The sequence below is a fragment of the Myotis lucifugus genome, unplaced genomic scaffold (genome assembly GCF_000147115.1).
Source record: "Myotis lucifugus unplaced genomic scaffold, Myoluc2.0 scaffold_18, whole genome shotgun sequence".
NCBI lineage: Eukaryota > Metazoa > Chordata > Mammalia > Chiroptera > Vespertilionidae > Myotis > Myotis lucifugus.
Window position 1 is genome coordinate 2354355 of NW_005871066.1, and position 24716 is coordinate 2379070.

Sequence of the window (24716 nt, forward strand, 5' to 3'; positions counted from 1 at the left end):
CTGAACACTACAATGACAACCTTTTTTTGTTGTTGGTTTGTTTGTTAATCTCAACTGAGGACCACTTTTCCATTGCTTTTCAGAAAAGTGGGAGGGAGGGAGAGAGGAGGAGAGAGAGGGGAAGAAAGAGAAACATCAATATGAGAAAGAGACACACACACACACATCAACTGGTTGCCTCCTGCACTTGCCTGACCAGGAGTGGTGAACAAACCTAAAACCCAAATACATGCCCCTGACCGGGAATTGAACCCATGACCCTTCAGTGCATAGGCCAATGGTCTAACCATTGAGGAACACTGGCCAGTGCAACCCCCCCACCCCTTCCACACACACACTGTTTTACAAGAGCTTAATCTAAATTCTTCTACCATATCAATGCCCCTATATGTGAATATCCTGTTAACGCTAATAGAACAATGCTCTATGGATTATACAGATATACAGGATTCTGGGTTCCTCCACCAACATTTTGGGTCTTGGAGCTGTGTTTCCTCATTTCTGTATTCATTTTCTCATTACCAATCAGCACTCACGTCTGGCTGTTATCTCTAGCAGGCATCTACCTACCTCCCTATCCCCCATCACCCCAGGGGCCCCCTTCACACTGAGCCCACTCCTCCCCCCACACCCCTTCTTAGAACTTGCTTCTTCCAAGTCCTAGCAGCTTAAGAAAGAATGTCCCTTCCTTTTAGGGTTACAGAGGGTGACTTCAAGACCAGTGAGTTGACACATGTTCCCGAAGTTGAGGTGTGATAAGCAGGCTTCATAAAAAAGTGGGTCTGAGGTGGACTCAGGGCTTCAGAATAGGGGGGTGGCCTCAGTGTGTCCCCAGCACAGAGAAGAAAGGACAACATCTGAGTATGAGAAAATAAGATGGCACAAGCAACGTTTTAAGAAGAATTGAACGCAGTTGGATACCAATAATTTGGGAAGTTATAAAGAATCCTCTTGTGCAATAAACACTTTTATTTAAGTAAACTTTTAAGTAGATTGTTTATAAATTCATACTTAATCAATTTGTTTGTTTTATGCACGGTAGGTCGATATCAGCTAATTTAATTATGCAATGAGTTACTCATGGTTTGAGATTCTTCAAACTTTCCAAAAACGTATCATTCCTTAAGAACACTGAAGACTTCCCACACATTATCATACTGAACTAATCAAGTGGAGGCGGTAATGGACATCATCCTCATTTTCAGTTGAGAAAATTAATGTAGGTACACAGTGATCAAGTCACTCGCCGAGGCCCAGGCAACCAGAACGTAGCCACGCTGGGACTCTACTGTCATTGGCTGACGCTGGTATCTGGGGTTAGGCTGTGGCTACCTGGAAAGGCACCTATAGGGAAAACCTCCTATTGGTGCTGTGGGAAGGCATGGCCAATGAATGTTTAATAGGGGCTTTGAGGCCCTCAGGAGAAAGTGAGTGTGTATACCTCACTGAATTAAATATTCCAGCCCCAATTCAAACCCGAAGAGCAGCTTCTGTATGGCTTTGGGGTGAGCCGGAAGCTTGCTTTATTATTGTTTTTAAAAATCTTTATTGTTGAAAGTCTTATGTTCCCCCTTTTCCCCCCATTGACCTCTTCTAGCCAGCCCCACACCCCACCCCAGGCCTTCACCACCCTGTTGTTTGTGTCCATGGGTTATGCATATTTGCATACAGGTTCTTTGGTTGATCTCTTCCACTCACCCACCCACCCACCCTCCCCCCTTCCCTCTGAGATTCATCAGTCTGTTCCATGCTTCTATGTCTCTGGATCTATTTTGTTCATTCGTTTATTTTATCCATTAGATTCCACATATGAGTGAGATCATGTGATTCTTGTCTTTCTCTGACTGGCTTATTTCACTTAGCGTGATATTCTCCAGGTCCCTCCATGCTGTTGCAAATGGTAAGAGAGCCTTCTTTTTTACTGCTGCATAGCATCCCATGGTGAAAATGTACCACAGCGTCTGTATCCACTCATCTGCTGATGGGCATTTGGGCTGTTTCCAGATCTTAACTATTGTAAATTGCGCTGCTAGGAACATAGGGTGCATCCATCCTTCCTGACTGGTGTTTCCGACTTCCTGGGATCTTTGGAAGCTTGCTTTAAATGCACCTGGAAGCGGAGGCGTGGACTCAGCGCAGAGGCGGCTCTGACCAGCCCGCGTCCCACCTGGTGATGGTGGGTGAGACTCTCACAGGCACCACAGGGCTCCGGGTGGCTCAGCCGAGTCCACTGCTGGGCGGTGGGTGATGTGGGGAATCAGCACCCCTGGCCCGGCCCTTGCTGCCCAACACACAACCTGGGCCGTGGAACCAGCGCCCGCCCCCTCCCACCCTGCCGTCCAAGGTGACCTGGGAGGGAGGCGGCCACAACCAGCTTCTGGGCCCCTGGTTCTCCGCGGAAGGAGGCTGTTCCTCCCGCAAATCCTGAAGAAACTGATAACCATCCGTTGCCAAGACAGCCATCCTTCCAAGAGGGTCAGACAGAGAAGCCACTCAGTCAGCAGCGATGTCGTTTGGAACCCGGGGGCCATCTGGCACCGAGTCAGGAGGCACACTTTCTCCTGCGCCTGCAACTTTCCTCCCGCCGGGCCTGGGAACCTGGCGGGCGCCCTGGCCCCGCAGCCAGAGCAGCAGCGGCGTTTGTCACGGCGCCTGGGCGAGAGAAGGGGCCCTTTGTGCGCAGCTCGCAGGCTCCCCGCCAAGCTGCCTCTCCCAGCCCGTCAGTGCTCCCTGCGGGGAGGGTGGGGGGGGGGGCGGGGGGGCAGGGGGGCAACCTGGCAACTCTTCTCAGGGCTGAGAAGCCCGCCCTGCCGCCTTGGCTGGGCCCGGGGACTAGGTCACTGGTCCTTGGCCGAGGATTCACAGAGAGGAGCCAGGAGGGATGGGAAATGTCAGACCTCTGCCCATGGAGACTCAGGGCCTCAGGGCGGGAAGAACCCCCACGGCCAGCCGGCTCCCTGCGGGGATGAGAAATGCTGCCCAGCGAGAGTCACACAGCTTCGTGCCCGGGGGTCCTGTCGCCCGGAGCCAGGTCTGAGCCAAGCGGGCATCCCGCCCGCCCGCCAGCACCTCTGTTTGCTGGCGTCCCTGCCTCAGCCCCGCCTCTGTCACCGGCTCCTCAGCAGCACTGATGCTCCTGACTGTCGTGCCCCCAGTAACAGATTCATTTCCAAAAGGGTAACTTCAGCCCTGGCCGGTGTGGCTCAGTGGATAGAGCATTGGCCTGGGACTGAAGGGTCCCAGGTTCAATTCCGGTCAAGGGCACATGCCCGGGTTGCGGGCTCGATCCCCAGTGGGGGTGGGGGGTGTGGGAAGCAGCCGATCAATGATTTTCTCTCTCATCATTGATGTTTCAGTCTCTCTCCCCCTCCCTCTCTGAAATCAATAATAATAATAATAAAAAAGATTCGTTCCCCAGCTCCTCGTCCACCCCACCAGCGGCCAGTGGCCCTGGCAGGCGAGCAGACACGGAAGGAGGAACGTGGGGTCCGGGAGAAGCGAGGCCCCGCGTGGGAGCGGTTCAGCGCCAAGTTCGGGAGCCCAGGCGGCCGGCACAGCGGCAGCCACGTGTTCAATGCTCTGTGGCCTCAGGCTCCTCAGGTACCAACCTCGTCCCTTAAGAGAGAAAGAGACGCCGTCTTTCAGAGTCCGCGAAACAGTTCATTCTTGTATTATTCTTTTTTAAAAAATATATTTTATTGATTTTTTTTTACAGAGAGGAAGGGAGAGGGATAGAGAGTTAGAAACATTGATGAGAGAGAAACATCGATCAGCTGCCTCCTGTACACCCCCTACTGGGGATGTGCCCGCAACCAAGGTACATGCCCTTGACCGGAATCGAACCTGGGGCCCTTCAGTCCGCAGGCCGACGCTCTATCCACTGAGCCAAACTGGTTAGGGCCTTGTATTATTCTTGATTAATTATTGTATTATTTTCCATAGGAACAACTGTAAACCTACGTTTGCCCCGCCCTGTGTGGGGTCGATTCAAGGGCAAAATAGGTTATGACACGACTCCTTTCGCACGTGCCTGGCGTGGGTTAGGACTCCACAATATCCATCGAATACCCAAGTACTGTGATGTGCTAAATCCTATCACATGAACGACAAATAATCTTACCAAATGCAAGCAGGGCCGTGTGCCAGGAATGAAGGATTCTCACCTCATTACAATACATGAGTTACTAAATGCCGCCTCGAGTTTTTAAAAACTCACATTCAGTCAGCATCTGTGAGTGTGTTCACGGCCCGCCGACCAGCAGCCTCGGCTACAGGGGCATTAAACACATGGGCAGAGACGCGGACCTGAGCCCACCCACCCCTCACTCACTCACCCCCGTGTCGGGGCCCAGCCACCACGGCTCGGTGGCTGCTGCGGTTCCCCCACGGGGTCCTCTGGAAGCAGGTCTGAGGGCCCCTGGAGCAGACAGAGTATTTATAACCACCGTCCGGGGTTGTAAAGCAACCGGTTAGGATTCGAGATGGGGCCATGGAAATCCCCGTGCTTTCTGCCAACCTTCTAAGAATAGAGTAGATCGGAGACTTCCCAGAACTAAAAGGAAGGAAGGAAGGAAGGAAGAAAGGAAGGGAGGGAGGGAGGGAGGGGGGGAGAGAGAGAGAGAGAGAGAGAGAGAGAGAGAGAGAGAGAGAGAGAGAGAGAGAGAGAGAGAGAGAGAAAGAAAGAAGAAGAAGAAGAAAGAAGAAGAAGAAGAAGAACTGCACATGTTCAGGCTGGTGAGCTCGCAGCAGATTCAAGCTCCACTGCGCAGAGGACTGTCTTTCTCTTACTCGGCGATGGGACACTCTGGAGAGAGGAAAGGGCCCTGTGAATACTCAGGCCTCGCCAGGAGCTTAGTGCCTGGGCAGCCACTGAAGCCAGTGGAGCCTGATGCCGGGGCAGTGCTGCCCCCTGGTGCCCACTGGGAGTTATGCTCCCAGCACTCGCAAGGGAAGGGGGTTCCTGGCCCGCACTTGTCTCCTCCTCCCTTCTTCTAAGACCTGGACAGGGCACAAGGTGGGGGCAGGCAGGCCTCCAGCCACATGCCGTTCCCACGGCCAGGCCACCTGCCAGGCAATGCCAGCAGGTTTTCCCAGTGGCCAAAATAACCGGCGAGGGCCCGCTGTGCAGTCACACCTCCAGGGGGAGCACCTGAGTATCTGTCCAACCTCTTCCAGATGGTCCCCATCCACCCAGAACATGGTGAGGTCACAGGACCCTCACCCCAGTGCCCACGACTACCTGTCAGCCTGATGCTCTAGGACAGCAGTTCTCTCACAGGGGTCGCCTAAGACCATCGGAAAACACATATATAATTACATATTGTTTTTGTGATTAATCACTATGCTTTAATTATGTTCAATTTGTAACAATGAAAATACATCCTGCATATCAGATATTTACATGACAGTTCATAACAGTAGCAACATTACAGTTATGAAGTAGCAACGAAAATAATTTTATGGTTGGGGTCACCACAACATGAGGAACTGTATTAAAGGGTCGCAGCATTAGGAAGGTTGAGAACCACTGCTCTAGGAGCTGGTGCCTCCCTCCCCAGCCACCAGGGGGCGATTCCCTATTGCTCTTGATCTTTGCCCCAAATGGGCACCAATAGGGTGATCCCTTCCCTGTACTCAGACCCTAGCTTCTCCCCCACCCAGTCCTGGCCTCCTGAACATGTCCACTGGGTCCGGGCTGGCTCAGTCCCCGCCCACAGGGAGCACACTCCCCTGGTGGAGCCTGCGGTGCCCTCCGCGCCTGTCCCTCTCCTCCCCGGCCCAGCCTGGCCTCCCTGTGCTGTTCAGGGGCCTGGAGAGTAGTGAGGGTCCGGGGGGAGACCCCCCACCGGGCAGGCTGGGCAGCACCAGGTCAAGATTCTTAGGGGCTGAAAACCCTTAAAGTCTAGCACCCCACCACCCATCCATCCAATTCAAAAGAAAATAAATTTTAAACTAAACAGGGGCAACAAAACCCCAGATTCCAACAAAATCCTCTTTCCCATGATATGTAACGTGATGTCTTTTCAAAACGCAGGTTCCTGTGACGCCACTGGTTTTAGGAAAGACCTACAGAAGCTCGGCTCATGGGAAGAAACCCCAAGGGATTGTGCTTTTACCAACAGGGACGTGTGAACACATTAGTGTGTGTCGCAGCAGCCCTGACAGAGGCAGGGGGCACGGGCTGGCGAGGGCCTGCCCGCTCCCTCCGCGGATCCACACCCAGCCTCTCGGTCCAGCTGCCAGAGCTCTGAGCTATGTCTGCGAGCACCTGGCTTTTTCTCCCTTATCGGGGTGTCCGTTAGCATGATGTGCCCTAAGGGAACGCCTTGGCTTCCCCTGCTTTGGCTTCCGGGAGGTTTCCTAGGTGCCCTCGACTTCCGGAGCGCGGGCACCTGTGAAAGCTTCCCACTTTGGCCCGCCCCGCTTTTGGGCGACATGAGCAGAAGTGTGAGGAGCCTGTGGGGCAGTGCTGATGGGGCTGGGGGGTGGGTGGGGGTCAGAGTGCTGGACCCAGGGCCTGCAGCCTCTGAGGGAGGGACAGGAATAGGAAGAGGGAGAGGGGGCTCTCAGAGGGGCAGAGGTGGGGAGGGAGAGGTCCTGGAGGTGAGAGAGGAGCCCTGGGAGCTGGCAGCGCCTCCTTCCTGCGGCGCTGACCTGGGCTCTAGAACAGTCACTGTCACTCCCTGTCCTGGGGGAGCTGCGGGCCAGCCTACTAAAGCCAGACCAGGCCCAGGCCCGGGTCAGAGCCCACAGGACAGCGAATGGAGGACGGAGAGGGGGTGACTCACCAAATGGCGCTCCAGGGAGAGCGAGGGTAGGGCCCTCCCTGGCCCTGGCTGCAGAGGGAGCTGCCTCGAGCTCCTGGTGGGTTCGCCGTCCCTCCAGCCCTGCCCTTCCAGGGACACAGCGCCCGACCCAGATGTCACGCCACTGCCCGGCCGCGGGGAGGTGGGTAGAGAGGTAAACTCAATGTTATTTTCTATTTAAAGATATTAAGGTGAAATCTATGCAACACTGAAGTTGCCATTTTAACCGTTTTTAAGAGTACAGTTCAGTGACATTGACATTGTTGTACAGCCATCACCACCATCTCTTTAAAAAAACTGTCAGCACCCCAACAGAAACTCTACCCTTTAGGCAGCAGCTGCCCATTCCCCTCCCCCAAGGACTAATGGTGTCTAGCCCTTCCTGTCCCTATACGTTTGCCTTCCCAGGTTTTCCCATAAGTGGGCTGTTTCCACCCACCTGGCTCTTGGGAGTGATGCTGCTATGCAGGCCCCTGTGCGAACATGGACACTCAAGTCCCTGCTTTGGCTTCTTTGGGTCATGACAGGCCCGTAGGGTCGGTGGCCCAGACCTGAGTGACTGGGTCACATGGTAATTCTGTTTAACTTCGAGAGAAACCGCCAAACTGTTAATGTTTGCTGTGTTCGATAAGGTTGTTTTAAGTCTAAGTTACATTTGCAACATTCATAAAACTGTCCTTTAAGTAAAAATAATAGGAGGTCCTGACGTATTTCTGAAACTAAATAAAATCTGACTCCCAAGTGGGCAGATGGTGCTCGCTAAGCCCCCAGGAAAGCCACCTCCCTGCCTAGGGTCGCAGTCTGTACGGGGATGCCGCCCCCCTCTCCCCCAAGGGCCACCCGCCACCTGCCAGGCAATGACGCTGGAAAGGCACCCCGTGGGAGGCAGGGCTGTCCCCATGGATCGCAGTTCCCACTGGACCCCAGGAGGTGGGAGGGGGCTGGGCAGCCGCCAGGGGACGCAGGGGAGCCGCCTCCACCAGCCCCGGGGCCAGGCCTGGGCCACCACCTGGGCCGGTTCATCCCTGAAACCCCCAGGTGGCTGCGGGATTCCCAGGTGCATGCGGCAATGGCTAATGAACAGAAAAGTGATATAACCATCGGTGTTGACTGCAGTCTGCTTGTTTCCAAAAACCAATGCGTTACAATGGCGTCTGTGGGAGCCCTGGGCACACAGCAGGCACCCACGGTGCTTGTGGCTGCACGTTCCTGACTTCTGTTCCCTTCCCTCCGACTTTCAAGTGAGCGCTCTCTCCCTCGATGACCAGGTATTCCGGCCCGTTTGGATCCTGCTGAAGTGTTCGCATTTGGTAGGACGAGTCCACCAGGCGTCCCAGTACCAGCGGGAGGGAAAGCCCGTCTCCTCAGGATGTGACTAACTGGGCCAGCCCCACCTGAGGGAGGTCACAGTGTGAGGGGCCCAGCGGCCTCGCCCCATTCCCAAGCGCCTGGCTGTGAGGGGTGGGGTCTGGTTAGGCTCAAATGAAGTGGGGGTTCGAGAAAAGGCCGACCTCAGTTCCGAGCAGCGTACCCAGCGGCGTGCAGGCTGAAGGAGGATTTTATTTTGGTGCCTGAGTGACAGAACTGAGGTGTTCGTTTCAACTGTTTTGTTTTGAGAGTAAACCACACAGAGCCACAGATTTGTGAAAGCACATGTGGGGTTTATCCTAGGACAAAAATCCACAGCTCCCCGACTACCCACCCATCTGTATCCCTGGATTCATGCAGAGTAAGGGGGAGAGCTCCCACTCCCAGCGCAGTGAGCCAGGGCACCCAGCACTTGCCAAGTTGCTTAAATTGCTGGCTTATCCAAGACACAGGAAACTTTTCTGGGCCTGTAATCCAGTGGAGCATGTGTTTAAATATGAAAGAGACCACTGAAGTTCAAAGACAACAGGGAAAAGGGGCCCACTAGACCAGGTTAGCTCGGCCGTCTACCCTGGGCGAGCCAGCCCTTCGCCCACGGGATTCTGTGGTTTGATTGTTTCCTGGTAAATATCCAGGTGAACTACTCCTTGCAACACACTTAGAAGCCAGGAGGCTAAGCAGCCCCCCACTCCCTTGGGAGAGAAAACAGACATTTCTGGGCAGTCTTCACCCCCCACCACTTCTGTCAGCCCCCAAATTACGCCACATCTTCACAGAGGTCGTTCTCAGAGGTGTCAGCCCCTCCCACTCCCCATCCCAGAGGCTTTCTGAAGGCCCAAGTGGCATTAGATTTCGGCAGGTCCACAAACACTGCATCCCAAATAGTGGTTGTGTGTGGCCAAGGGGTTCAGGCCACCCTGTGGGAGCCTGGCCCAGAACAAGGTCTCCTTTCACTTGACCCTCCTTTGCTAGTACAAGGCGGTTTGGCAGGGCCCAGCACCCCATGAGGCAAAGGCTCAGGCCAAGAATAGTCTTCATTCTTCCCAGGAAGCTTTGAAAGGCTCCTAAAGAATGCAGGAAATTGCCGGCCGGTCTCTGCTGAAAACAGCTGACACTTCACTTTGAACATCCTGTGGATTGACCCCAAATCATGGGAACCAGATTTGCTTGAAAGGCAGCAATGTTTTCATTGCAGACACTCAGATAAACCACCTCAGAATTATTTGCAAAGAATGGCGTATTTTATAACTCCCACTAGAGGCCCAGTGCACGAATTCATGCACCAGTGGGGTCCCTCAGCCTGGCCTGCGGGATTGGGCCGAAAACCGGCTCTCCGACATCCCCTGATGGGTCCCAGATTGCGAGAGGGCACAGGCCAGGCCGAGGGACCCCACCGGTGCACAATCGGGGCTGGGAAGGGATCGAGGGAGGGTTCCAGGGCATGTCTGGCCCGTCTTGCTCAGTCCTGATCTGCTGGACCCCAGCAGCAAGCTAACCTACCAGTCGGAGCATCTGCCCCCTGGTGGCCAGTGCACATCATAGCGACTGGCCGTCTGCCTCCTGGTGGTCAGTGCATGTCATAGTGAGCGGTTGAGAGGCCTTAGCATATTACGCTTTTACACTTTGGTTGGTTGAATGGATGACGGGACGACCAGACACTTAGCATACTAGGCTTTTATTATATAGGATCACTAGCACCATACTTCTCCCCAAAGTTACCTTATTTCTACGGTGTGCCCTTTTGTTGAAACACACCTGTCAGTAACTCCAACCAGCACCTGTGCATACACAGGGGACCCAGAGCAAGTCGCAGCACCATGCAAACATCCTGAAAACAAACCATCCCCTAAAACTAGGAAAGCAACTCTCCTGACCTGTGCTGGCCCCACTTTGCCACCTACACAACATTCAAAGGTAATTTCGAGCCCTGGCCAGTGTTGCTCAGTGTTAGTGATGGCCCAGCACCGAAGGGTCGCAGGTTCCATTCATGGTCAAGGGCATGTACCTGGACTGCAGATTTGACCTTGGGCCACAGTCAGGGCATGTGTGAAAGGTAACCAATTGATGTTTCTCTCTCTCTCCCCCCTTTCCACTCTCAAAAAATCAACGGAAAAAATATCCTTGAGGACACACACACACACACGGTAATTTGGAGTCCAGATACCTCTGCACGTGTAGTCAGAAGTAATCTACACCCCAAACAGCAAGGGACATGTGGCCGTTTTATAGCTGAAGGAATGAATGTTCTGAAGGGATGTCAGAGGCCCAGTTCCCACAGAGCTGGGGTTGGAACCTGGATGACAGGTGGTCCTTAGCATGTGACAGAGGCACACGGTCCCTGGGTCACCAAGCCCAGTTCAAACAGCAGCTCCACCAGTCACCACCTGTCTCCTGGAGAAGTCACTGAACCTGCTTCCACGCTGAGAGAGGATGGCGCTGGCATCTGGTTCTACTGAGGATTAAGTGAAGAGAATGCACATAAACTAGCTCACTGTCCCCAACAGTGAGCATTCAACAGATGGGCAGTTACTATTATTCCCCAAGGAGCAGGGAAAACAACCTGGATGAAATACACTGACTTTTGTTTACATCGCCAAGCTTTTTATTAGAGAGGATTTCAATTAACCTGAGTGGCAGGGAGGACACACAGCAGTCTACACAGGACATCCTTGGAGATTTAACGACTATTTACAAATCCACATCAATGGCTTCCCGAGTGGGATGTGCTAATTCGCTGAGCCTTGAGGGAGTGCCAAACTCTCCTCCACTCTTGATGCCTTACCCACCACCTTTCCCTTTCCTCTTCTCACCTACTATCCCCTGAGTTCCATATTCTTAGGTCAGTTTCTCCAAGAGGATTTTAAAGGCATGAAAGGTACAGGGAGTCAGAATGTGAAGGTCTGACAAGCTAATGGCCCAAAGGCAGAAGCCTGTGTCTCCTCAGCTCCCAAGATCACACACTGAGCTACACAGAGATAAGCCAGATCTAATTCACTGTCAGCTTCCCCTGCTGCCTGTGAACTTGACAATGAAACAATCAGACCTCATCCCACTGGGTGGCAGTAAAACCCTGCCACGTGCTGCCCTAACTGCACTGGGACTTGCGCTTACTCGGTCAACCCAATAATGAGTAAGACAGTGGTTCATTAGCTACTTCAGCTAGAGAGGATGCTTCTGACCCAGGGACTAGCACTGCTGTCTGCTGGCCTTTCCCCATGCTTACCTGAATGTTACAGTATCACAAACAATCATACAGCAGTTCTCACAAGCCTATGGCAAAAACAGCCCTTCATATGCCTGAAGAGCCTGAAGTCAATCAAAAGGCCCAGGAAAGCTGCATCGCTCCTCTACCAGAATGAAGGAACACCTTAGGCATGACATGGATACCTTATCACAATACAGACTTTCAAAATGGTAACCATGAGAACCTGTTTCTAGAGCAGCAGTACTTCAATAAAAAGAAACGCAACACATATACATTCTAAGTGAAACAGACAAGAGAAAAGATGTGCTGCAATCATGGAGCTGACAAATTCAAGTAGAAAAGTTTCTTCCCAAACATACTCGTCTTGTACATCAACTGCAGAACAGTTCAGACCCACACTCTATTACATCACAACATTGTTTATTATGTGACTTTTTTACAATACAAACAAAAAAATACAGAAATGCAATATATGAATACAGCTAAATGCAGAATGGTGACTTTTTTTTCTTTTCAAGAGGCCATGATTCCCATTTCTAGTAAAATAAAGAGGCTGCACATGGGTAGAAAGAGGTTGGTCGTTAGCTCCACAATTTTGCCTAGAAATGATCTATAAATGCATTTTCCCCCTGCTACTTACCATAAAATGTAAAAAGGGAATTAAAGGAAAGTTTCCTTGTTGGTTCCTACCATATGAAAGATGCTATATTCTATTTTAGCAGGGCCAATATATGGAAAATACCTAAATTAAATGTTATTACAAAAATGAAGCAGTAATGAGACTCTGGCTAAAGAGGGCACTAAATGAGAATAATATATATTTAAAGAATCCAAAACAAACAAACAAACAAAAAAAGGCTGTTATAAAAAAGCTCTAGGTGCATTGTAAGCATATAGGTTTTTTTTTCCATGTGTATTTTTAAACAATGGAAGTGTCAAAAAATAGGGTCAACTGTGTTAGACTAAATTACATTATTGTATATGCTGCATTGGATGGAACCTTTGTATTGTAATTATTATAGAGAAGCATAGTTTGCATCATATTATGGCAATTTATCCTCAGTGAAAACCTTTCAGAGTCCTTTTATTTTGGAATATCCTGTAAACAGTCAAACCACCAGAACATGATTGTACAATAGTAAAATGTTTTCTTGCATTAAATTGAAGACATCTGTTTAATAAAAAAAGAAAATGTAGGAAAGGTACTTAGAGCTGTTAGTTTCTAAGTACACAACACCCTAGACAATTCAAGGCATCTGAATCTCCATCAAGAACAAAAAAATAATAATAATTTTTGTCATGCTGTTAAATCCATCATTAAGAATAAAACTGGTGCAAATTGGTCAAACGGATCCAACAAACACTGATGTCCAAGCTGGCATATTGGCAACTAATACGTAACTGGTGGTCAACAGAGGGTTTAAAAGATCTTCCCTTTCTTCTTGTTCTTTTCCAAGGTTCTAAATGATTAAAGAAAATAATCAAAATGATTGACTACATTATAAACAACAAATGGTAGCAATAACTAACCCAACTACAACTGTGTTGGATTTTCAAACACTACTTTTTCATTTGAAAAATTAAAAGAGTAAACAAGGAGGACAATGCTAGTCCATAATAGTATTTTCTTAGGCAATCAAATATTTGACAAATAAATACAGTAAACATATGACAAAAACCAATTTTCAATATATGAGAACAATTCTCAAAATAGTGCAAATTTTAAAAAATCAACCGATATCTAATAGGGTATCCTTTTCTCCTATAGCCATTTGTATTCTGAAATGCTTTGCTTTCACAAATATATTTTCCTCCTCCTTGGAGAAAAAGTTAATTGAACAAATGTCTCATCTTAAAAACATTTAGCAGTGAGGGTAAATTGTAGAATCCTTACAACATTTCAACTTATTCAGTTTTAAATGGGACTAATGAGGGGGGAAGAAAAAGCCAAGGTACAAATATTACTGAGTTTTTAATAAAGACTGCAAAACTTGTTAACTGCAGTAGGAATTAATATACCCAAAATTTTATCTTAAGAATTTTACCTAAATAAATAATTTCAACACAATTAAAACATACCTCTGACTGCATAAAAGATCTTTAGATCAGTGTTTTCTATGCTGACTGAAAACTGAACACAACCATTAGTCCGATAATTGGAGCGAGAAGGTAAGAAACTGATTATGGTGAGTCAACTGGGCAGAATGTTATGAACCTACTAATTTAGTTATGAAGAGTGTTAAATCATGCAAAATGTTTGTAGTGAAAAAAATTGCCATTAGATTATATTCATCTATATAAAAATATTTGTCCATTAAAATAATTGTGCTTAGGATGTATAAGGGGTGATGTCTTTTAAAATGCTATCCTAATTTTTTTTAATAAATAGGAAAATAATTCTTTAAAACATTACTAGAAATTTCTTGGGAGTTAGTTACCTTGAAGAGTTCTGTTGTTCTAAAATACGCTGCTGGGCTTCCCAGTTGGCTTTCTCATCTTCAAACTGGCGGCGTTTTTCCTCTAATTCTTTGTGCTGTGCTTCCAAATTCTTTTTCATTTGCTCATGGCGCCGTTGGAGCTAAATCACAGCACGACATATAAAATAAAAGTGGTTAAGAACTCAGGAGCAAAAGTGCGTTTCATCCATCCTAATGTTAAGAGTGTGAGCACTGAGTTCTTGTGCTATAAATACAGAGCACCATCTGGAAAGCACTAGGATTCCTCTTCCTATAGGACTTGTGACCTCCCCAAACAGAGGCCCAAGAGAATAATCTTGAGAAATTGGGGAAAGTGCTACAAACTTATGGTGTGTAGCATACTTTCTAACAGCAGACATATCCTATCTCATTTTTCATTATTCACAAACATGTAGGAAGCTCACCAGGGAAGACGCCAATGTTCCCTCCCACTGTACAGATAAGCAACAGACTACAGGTTTAAGTCCTATGCCATGGTCATTATCCAGAAAGTGGCAGAAAACCAGGATTTGAACCTGTCTCCTAATTCAAGGTTCAGAAAGCTGACATTAGTGGGAAGAAAGCAGGGAGATATGGCTTACAGTATTAGGGGAAATTTGGCCCAGATCTCTTTAGAGGTAGGCCCTTTAATGCTAAGAAAGGTTTCATCCTTCAAAAGAGTAAGTTAAATTTCTCAAAACTCTGATAATTACTTTTCTTATTCTAAATATATGGAATGGCTTATAATTTCATTTTTTATAACTTACTCATTATAACTAATAACTCATTATAACTATTCTGTCTTTCTACCAAATATACTATGTCCACTTACATAATGAAGTATATATTTTATAGAAACATAGTGCTTGCTTTTATTTCTCCATTTTATTACATTAGAGTATTATATTCAATTTGGAAAAATATTTATAAAAGTTCTATTATCTTTGAATGTTATGAACAATATTATTCTGAAAAGGAATAGTGTGTAGTAAGAAGTGGAACTATTAGTTTGATTACCTCAGCTTCAGAGTCCTTCAGTTTCTGAACTTTTTCTTTGACCTTCATCTCAAACACCTGCTCCATCTCCATCTCCATCTTCTTCATCTTAGCTACATGCTCCCTTCTTTCTTCTTCCATTTGTGCCAGAGGGCTCCTGTTATGAACATGAAGAATAATCATTACACATCCAGAAATAAAAGGTTAACACAAAACTGAGTGATCAAAACAAATGAGATACTGTATGGCATCACTAAAATCTCTTTGTTTCTTGAAAATAAGTTTCAAATGATTTTTCAATTATTCTGACACCATGTAAATAACATTGAACACAGATCTGAAGTTCCATAAATGCATTAAAAATTCTTTATAAATTTTAATATTTATAAATATTTATAATCTAGAACTTCCACAAAATTTCTTATCTAAACTTAAATCTCTAGTAAGTAATTATTATGAAAATAGATCTAAAAAACAAAGGCAACTGTTAGTAGGATGTTTCTCTAAACCTAGTGCATATCTAACCTAAAGATAACCTATTAAATACAGTGTAGAAGGAAAATGAAAAGGAAACATTTCAAAATGCATTCACAGAATGGGAAACTAGAAAAAAATTATTTCATTTTGTACTTTCTTTAAACAAGATTAAAACATGAAAAAAGGAATTGTTAATAATATATGTAGAGTACTTTTAGTTCTACAAATCCCCAAGTATTACAATCTCTAAGACAACTACTGACATAATTATACTGTTAACAATAATTCAAACTTATTTTGGTAACTGAAATGATGTGCTGGAAATGACCACCAGTCAATACTACACCACTCTTCATTCAGACATGCAGAGCATTTTTAGTCCACTTTGGTAACTTTGATGCTCTTGAAAATTTATTCCACCTAACACAAATATTTCATTTCTTAATTTTTCAAGATTGATAACAATAGTGATAAAAACAAATACACACACACAGAGAATCCTAAGCAAATAATTATCTTAATAATTATTTTAGTATGTCAGAAAATAGACACAAGCATAAACAAACGTAGTTCAGTATTCCGCTGACATTCAAGTCCACAGGCTAAAATCTCTGCATAATTTTGTTCAAAATTCTTATGTTGAAAAATAACACAAATGAGTTTAATGTGAAGAGTAGGATATTTATAGAATCGAGAGAAAGCCAAAGTATCGGTAACCTACTACAGCCCCAGCGAGGAGAGCAAAGTGAGCTCTGTGGCTTTGAGGAGCTCTAAACACTATTCAAAACACAGGGACAACTGGAGGGGCAGGCTCTTCTCTGACTCTGTTGCTAAAACATGTTGACTTGGCCTCCACAAAAACAGGCTTTGACCATTGAATTTTACATTTTAAATCGGTGAGTTTTATTTCAAAAAGTGATTTAAAAATTAAATCATGGCTGAAAAAGAAAATCAGGTCTTAAATATCACCCATAACTCCAAGGGTAGTTACTAATCCTGACCTGACACTATGAACATGCTGATTCTCTCCTTAGGAGGCTGCCTATTTCTGACCCTTACAGCACTCTTCTCTATCAAGGAGGACAAGAGAGCTAAATAGAAAATACTGAAAAAGAGCAACAGGACAGAATATAGGTGACTGCTTTTTCTTAGCAAAACAGGAAGGACAAAAATGTGATATACTGCTGTGATCAAGATGAGCTGTTTTTGCAGTTAGTGTAAATTAGAATAAAATGTTATTTGACAAAAGGAGATTTCTTCACTAAAAGAAAACTTACAAATCTGCAGTATAGTTTAACAATTAAGCAATGAAACCAAAGTCCTGAAAATGAAACTAAGCCAAACATTAACTTAGAATAAGAACCTGCATTCAAAAAGTGAGGTCAACAAATAATAAAATTTTAAGTGTAAATGCCATTATTATTTCATTAGAGGCTGATGAGGTCCTTTTTAATACTATGTTTCTTATGTTATGGCATCATATCTCTTGGGCATAGAGCAAATGAATACCCCCAAATGACATGGCAGCCTTAGCTGATTTGGCTCAGTGGATAGAGCATTGGCCCACGGACTGAAGGGTCTCGGATTTGATTCCAGGCAAGGGCACATACCTGGGTTATAGGCTTAATCCTCTCAGTTGGGTGCTTGAGAGAGGCAAACAATTGATGTATCTCTCTGTCTCTACCCCTCCCTTCCACTCTCTCTAAAAATCAATGGAAAAATATCCTCAGGTGAGGACTAACAACAACAAAAAAATTACATGCCAAATGTGTGTGCACACGCACACGGGAGCATTTTTATGGTAAGAGGGTCCAAAGCTGCTGTCAGATTTTCAAAAAGGGTGTTTATCAATAACCTCACTTCTTCCACCTCCTAAAACCTTTTAGTCTAGAAAAGAAACAATCTAATAACTATTTTTGAAGTGACAGTCTTAATAACTGAATATATGTTTAAGCAACTTACATTATACAATATTGCTGTGATTTGAAAACAAATATTCAAGACTGTAAATATATTTAAAAATTTAAAATTCAGATAGAATTGTGATTTTAAAGTTAAATATATATATATTCCTACTTATAAAAACCTATCTATAAAATGCTCTTTTAATTTTATCCCTGGGAGGAAATAGGCAATTCATATAAATTTAAAGAATTCATAGCATAATTTGCATGTAAAAAGACTATCAGTTTACCAAGAGTAAACATTGTTATATAGATTCTTATTTAATTAACTCTGGGAGAAAATATAACACTTTTATAGCAGAGAAATATGCTATAATGTTTTGAAATTTGCTTTTAAGGTAAAAATTTATATATTAAAAATCCCTACATACTAGATCTGCTGTCTTTGGAAAAACAAATAGCCACTTACATGCCTTCATATGTGTCATATCTAAAAGAACAAAAAATACAGAAACTTAGCATATGTAAAGTGAACCACACCAGAAAGCAGCAATTAAAGGCAAATTCATAGATTTTATAATTAAATAAAGTATGTGCCCAAAAATAAAAGCTTATGGCAAAATTTGTTAATGTGATTTTATTTCTTTTCCAAAATTCTGTTAGTACTTACTATCCCAAATTATAAATATAAATACGCTGTGCAATTATCTTCTTATAGCCTGCTCAAATTTCTAAACCTATTTAAATATGCGTACTTTCAAAAGAAATTTTTATTATTTCACATTTGAGATATTTTAAATATTTCACCTTGCAAAAATATGACTCCTGACCAAAAAAATTTGATCTTCCAGTATTATATTTACAAAATGGTCACATATATTTAAAATGGAATTTTTGACACCTCTCACTAGTCAAAATGATCTTTCAAATCTCTTTAATTTTTAAATAAATTGCCACCCTACTTCTAGTCATCTTTACTAAAGTGGCATTTAGAAGTAATACAAAATTATGCTTACTATGTAGAAAACACGGGAAAAAGGATTACTTGTCATAAGATTTTTTTCAAATAAAACCTTTTTTATTAGATGGCTAGAAAAAAACACACATTACATTACATTACCTGCCTACTTCTTAATGGGAAACTCTTTTTCACACTCAGATACATTAAAAATTACAAACTTAAACTTGTCAGAGAAATTTAAAAGAACTCAACCAAAGAAATAAAAAGGCTTGAAGATTTTTTTTTAAAAGAAAGGCTATGACATAACTTGAATATCACACTAAATCCCCAAAGATATAACTTGGCTTTTTCTAGAGTTCTCTTTAAGGGGCTCTAACTCCTAAAAGCCACCAGATGACTCATCCTTTCACATGTCCAATAAGAGAGTCACAGCAGGAGGTAGCCAATTGATGTTTTGCTCTCACATCCATGTTTCCCTCTCTCTAAAAATCAATTAAAAATCTTAAAAAAACAAAAAAACTGTATAAGTTTAAGGTGTCCAACATGATTTCTAAATCTTGTTTTAAGTCTGTCCAAAATATAATTGGTCTAGGTACTTTGTGGAAGAGCCACACTGAAGGGGCCAAAGAGCTGCATGTGGCTTGCAAGCCGTGGTTTGCTGAGCCGCAGTTTGCCGACCACTGGCTAGGACCATTAACATAACAGAAAAACACATTTCAGACATACAAGCCAAATATTTTTATTTTTAATCCATGGTTCCATAAATTCTACAGTCCGCCCAAAACTGTCTCAGAAAATTAAATATAAGGTGAATCAACTTAATTTACTACCTAATACTTAACTTTTAAAAAATTAGCTTATTGACTTTTTTTTTAACTCAACTTGAATGTTTTATAAACTGCTAACATTTTCAAGCCAATGGATAAAACTTCCAAGTGACTTCTGTAAGATTCAGTATGTTATTCAATAAAGCATTAAAACCTAACTTAACATAGCAGATCAATATCTATTCTAATGCTAGCCATTCTCCAGTTGGAAGAAATACATTTCCAAGAGAATTCTACTTTTAATGTTTTCACCTGGGGTATAATTTAACTCAAGTAATCCACACCGGAATCCTGTATATGAAGAAGAATTTTTGACAACACTGTTGTAAGTTTTACTATTTTTCTCTGAATTACACCTTACCTGCAACTAACAAAAAAAATATCCCAGTACTACTTTAAAAGCCTTGTATCTGAAATATGGAAACAAACAATTCCTTATTTTTAGGACATGAACAAATGTTTAAAAGAAGAAAATTAAACATTAAGCGCATACATTTAATGAAAAATACGTAGATAGCACATTTCCCTTTAACATATAAAATTATAAGTGGATTTACCTATGTTTTTCTTTAAACAGTTATAAAACATTTAAGCTAGTGAAATGCATTTAAAAGAAATTAGGAGCCCAGCAGGCGTGGCTCAGTGGTTGAGTGTCAACCTATGAACCAGGAGGTCACGGTTCAATTACGTGTCAGGAACATGCCTGAGTTGTGGGCTCGATCCCCACTGTGGGGCATGCAGGAGGTAGCTGATCAATGTTTCTCTCTCATCACTGATGTCTGTCTCTTTCTCTTTCTCTCTCTCTCTCTGTCTCTCTCTCTTCTTCTGATTCTCTGAAATCAATAAAAATTTATTAAAAAATAAAATAAAATAGGATTGGATCACTTCATAAGTTACATGATTGTCAAAATTATTATGCTGTATACCTGAAACTAATATAAAATAATGTTGAATGTGAACTGTAATTGAAAAATTCAATGAAACGAAAATATAAATAATTGAATGGCCTTTTAAAGGATATATTAAAATAAAATAAAATGGATAGGATTTTATTAACATTTACTAACAATAATTATTAACAATCCTTACATTTTTTGTGATAAAGTTGATAATTTTGCTAAAACAAATAAAAGTCTTGCCTTTTCTCATGTGCTGAACCTCAAATATTTTAAGTATTTAAAAATTGTATTTTAAATACTTAAAAATTATTAAAAATATTAACCAAATCAATTTTTCCTAGAAGTCAATGTTTTGCAAAGCATGAATTACTAATCACCTATATCAGAATCACTCAGGGTGCTTATTAAAAACTAGTAATAGACAAACATGGTAATTGACCATACCTTCGCTACACCTCCCATCAGCTAATCAGCAAGATATGCAAATTAACTGCAAACAAAGATGGCGGTTAATTTGCATACGTAGGCACGAAGCGGCAGAGCGAAGATTGAAGACGGCTCCGGCCGGCCAGAGCAGCGAAGGCTTGAAGGCGGCTCCGGCCAGAGCGAAGGCCTGGGTCCCGGGTGCCGGAGGAAAACCGGTGCCGGCAGCCAGGGGAAGGGAAGGCCTATTGCACGAATCTTTTCGTGCCAACAGGCCTCTAGTTAAAAATATAAACTCAGGCCCATCCCCCATCTACCGAAACAGAATCTCTTGCTAAATGATTGAACCCAGAAATTTACCTTTTTAAAAACCACCCTCACAAGATCCTTGAAACCAGAAAACGTAGAAATTGATCACTAAAGTTTCTCAAAGAAGCATGCTAATAGCATAAGAAGAAATTCAAAGTTAAATAAGAAATTAGGGACTATGACCCAAATATCATTAAGGAAATATGGAAGAAAATAAACACAGGTTTTAAGAGAGAACTGCTTTGTGTGCTTTCTTCTGGAATGTAAAGGCCATGTGGAGACATAACTAAAAAAGGAAAAAGGAACATTTCCTTTCTGTTCCATTATGAGGGATGCTGGACACTATAAAACACAGTAATGGCTACTTTGAAAACTTGCCTTTCTCATTATTTATACAGATGAACCTTCAGATTATCCTTGAATGGTAGATAACAGCTGGCTACAAATGTACATACTATAGTTAAAATAGTCTTTATAATACTTATGATCTTCAGCAATTCCAAGTTAAAAAAAAAAAAAAGGCACAGACATTGTTACCAAGAACTACCCAGGTTAACTCACCATGTCTTCACACACCTCTTTCCCCATCCCATCACAAAACCATGCAGCCTGATATCTGCACTAAGTAGGTGAAGCTACACACTGGGTAGTCACTCACACTGCTCCAAGAAATCCAAACCCAGCCAATTTACTCCATGTAAATACACAATAGGAACAGAGAAAGTAGAGAAGGTAACCAAGACCAGAGTCATCTAAGTATTCTTTTTGTTTGGTTCTCTCCCTTGTTTCTATATAATCTGTTAGTGAAAACTCTGCTATCAAAAAGGCTTATTTAAAAAAGACATAATAAAAGGTAGAAGCTCTATGTGAAGTCTTTTTAAAGAGACAATTAGATGCTTATCTTACGAGCATTATGGGTTAAGAGATCTTAATAGTAACTTTTCTCTTTCCTTTAAAAAAAAAAGGAAGTATTTTCTAAAGGAGCTGTTTAATTTCTAATTGTCAATCTATTAACTGTGTGGTACACAGATTATAAAAATGGCAAATGACCAAGAGAATGAAAGGTTCTTTATCTTAAGAAACAAGGTAACAACACTTCCTTCAACAATTGAATAGTAAAATATAAAACTGCCAAAACAAAGTTTAACATAAAATTCTGCTGTTGTGCATAAGTAACATCCCAGTTTTCTACTGAGTAGCCAGGAGATACTTGATGAAAATAAAACAATATAATTATATCGACATAATACCTTTTCTGATGTATACTTACTTAGTAAGCTGTCCTTTATTCTTGTTATTATCAACTCCATTATAAGTCACAGCTGCCAATTTTCTGCTCCGGTAGTTCTCATAGTGTACATTATTAGTGACATCTTTCAAGTCCTGCATATGTGTTCTGTCATAAGTAAGTAACAGATCAAGAGTTTGCTTTTATTAAAAAGCAGAGCAAGATACATGCACTAACTTGACACCAATGGAAATTTAGGTTCCAAATGAGAATTTAAGAGCCATAAATCCCCTCAAAGCACTTACTAAAGATGACATTTCCACATAAGAGTATTTACTTTTACACTACAGTAAGTCCTCCCTTAACATCATTGGTAGGTTCTGCAACTTTCCAGGCTAAACGATATGAACAAGAGTTAAGTTCCTACGGCTTCTCAACATCATAACAAAACAGCATTGAACAAAATGACATTATTCAAGGATCTGCTGTATGTATTTTACTAGAGAAGGGAAAGCAGATTAGCTTCTACGGACGCTCATAAAACCTGAAAGAAATCCTTTTCTTAGCAGTATTAACATGAATTTTTACTAAGGAAATAAACTCACAGGGACACTTTAGATCACATATCAAGATGAATTTAAAGTGGGGAATTTAAATTTGTTTATTCAAACTGTCCAATGAATGTGGTATCTTGGCTAAATGAATGTTTGCTTGTAGCATTTCCATAATATATAAAATCAACACATATAAAATAAACTGCACAATACATCAGACAATGTCATCATTCCTTAATGATTTGAAATGCTAAAGACACCCTGAGCTGCTGCATGATTTCCTTCCACAAATGCAGTTTCTTGGATGTGTGTGATGTGGAGGTCTCTGTATCATTCGATCTTCCCTTCCTCACCACTCCACCACTTTACCAAAGCTCCCTTCTGGGAGACAGACAAAGGTGTACTCTGTTTTTATTCTTCCAAATATCCATGAAACATTTACTATCACTCCCCCCTTTGTGATTAGAATGTGATGTTAAATTACTGATTTAATTCCTACTATCTGACATTCCTATGCAGTTCTCTGAGAGTTTACTGCCCCTGGCTCTAAGTCTGGGTTTTCCATGTCTTTCTCTTTATACTCTGCTCTTTGATGACTTTATCCTCTCTCTGGCCACCATAGTTACACCTAAAGCTCTATCCCTCTCCACTTCAGTAAAGCCAGGCAGCTTATTCCAAGCAAAGCCAGTGGTTGAGAATAAATAGCTCATGCTACCTTGTCACTGATTTTCCAAACTTAGAGTTCCATTGCTGTGGGAGCTCTCTTCTCAGCCTTTGAATCAAGGTACTCTATCTCATTACAGTCTCTCCTTGGCTGTCACTCAATTTTTGGTTCCAGTGTATCTTATAGGTGACACCATATAACCTCTTCAACTATAAGTTCCCTTTTACAAGAAACATGCCTTCAAAACCTAGCCTTCCCTTCCACTTTTCCCAAGCTTTTCACATTAAAAAAAAAAAGCAAAAGTTTTTTTTTCAGCTTTCCATACCTCTTTCAGTGTTAAAACCTCAACTGAAAATACAATGATAGACTTTTTTCCTATACATCCCTAGCCACACAGCTTATTTTGTATTTTTGTGAATGACTTTAAAATCCTGGTGAAATAATCCAAGTTGTCTCCATGCACTACTTACTTTAGTGCTAGAATGAGACACCAGTTTAAACTAGCTACATTTATGGAAGGCAAAACAAATCTGTCCAAGTCTAACTTTATTTACGGAAAGAAAAAGCTTGTTTTCATCATTACTTACACTTACCTTATCAACATATTTCTTAGAATTGTGAAATCACAATGTTCACCATTTTCAACTATAAAAGAAATAGACCACATGTATTATTTCCATTAACTGCAAGCTTTTCAACGAAAATCTCACAGAAAAGTGGGGGTAACAACAATAACAGAATATGCAAAATAGCTTAGATAAATTTTTCACTAAGGATTTGTTTTCCTCTGTGCCATTGAGTGACAGCTACCACTGGCACAGTCCCAGGGAAAAGATGCACTCAAGGGTTTTCTTTCAGCACCAGCTACCAAATCCTGGCCCCACTGCCCGGGCAGGACCTGTGAAAGTGCTATCATTCAGGGTTAACACGGTAACACAGTACTTAACCTAAGGGCAGGCCTGGCAAGCACAGTGTAATACTGCTTTACTGTAGTTTAATCTTCAGTGATCAAATATATACATCTAACAAAATTAGCTCTTCAGAGCAACTTTGCGAAGTTGAAAAGGGAGATCGTATCTTTTCCTTTATTGGTAGAGAATACGTTTACTCCATGATAAAATGCATTTTAAAAGTTTAGTGGTGGGAGAGTAAAAGGGGAATGTCTTTAGAAACCCCCTTATAACTTACAGGAACATAGTTAGGGGAGAGAAACCACTAAAACTAGAGATATCAAGTAAATTCTTCATCGCAGATTTCAAGGGTTGTACAAGCTCTAAAGCCTCTGCTTAGCAACTCCTGGTAATCTGGGTTAAGGGCTGGGTACGAGTATAGTTCATTGGTGGGGGAAGCCACTGGTAAGGACAGTAACTTGGAACAATACCCTAAAAATTACAGAATTTTTCAAAGTAGTAACAAGTAGATAAAATAATCATGACTCGCCCTAACCGGTTTGGCTCAGTGGATAGAGCGTCGGCCTGCAGACTGAAAGGTCCCAGGTTCGATTCCAGCCAAGGGCATGTACCTTGGTTGTGGGCACATCCCCAGTAGGGGGTGTGCAGGAGACAGCTGATCGATGTTTCTCTCTCATCGATGTTTCTAACTCTCTATCCCTCTCTCTTCCTCTCTGTAAAAAATCAAT

The 24716-nt window shown here is 43.0% G+C and overlaps 1 protein-coding gene and 1 non-coding gene across 9 annotated transcripts in view; both read right to left on the minus strand.

The window, feature by feature from the left end:
- Positions 1–11782: 11782 nt before the first annotated feature.
- Positions 11783–24716, minus strand: part of SEPT7 (septin 7) — a 55537-nt gene continuing 42603 nt past the window's right edge. For 5 of the 8 annotated variants that reach the window (XM_006085332.3, XM_014452748.2, XM_014452747.2 and 2 more), the window contains 6 exons: positions 23671–23722; positions 21902–22027; positions 17682–17702; positions 14853–14988; positions 13818–13957; positions 12800–12839 (listed from right to left, as the gene is read on the minus strand). In XM_006085332.3, coding sequence (XP_006085394.1) covers positions 12800–12839; positions 13818–13957; positions 14853–14988; positions 17682–17702; positions 21902–22027; positions 23671–23722 — 515 coding nt within the window. Of the gene's footprint in view, positions 12840–13817; positions 13958–14852; positions 14989–17681; positions 17703–21901; positions 22028–23670; positions 23723–24716 lie in introns of all 8 variants that reach the window. The other 3 variants (XM_006085333.1, XM_006085334.1, XM_006085331.3) reach the window with 2 other exon arrangements.
- On the minus strand, positions 23863–23990 carry LOC111825245. The gene has a single exon (XR_002828405.1). It is a non-coding gene; the product is annotated as a small nucleolar RNA SNORA30/SNORA37 family (small nucleolar RNA).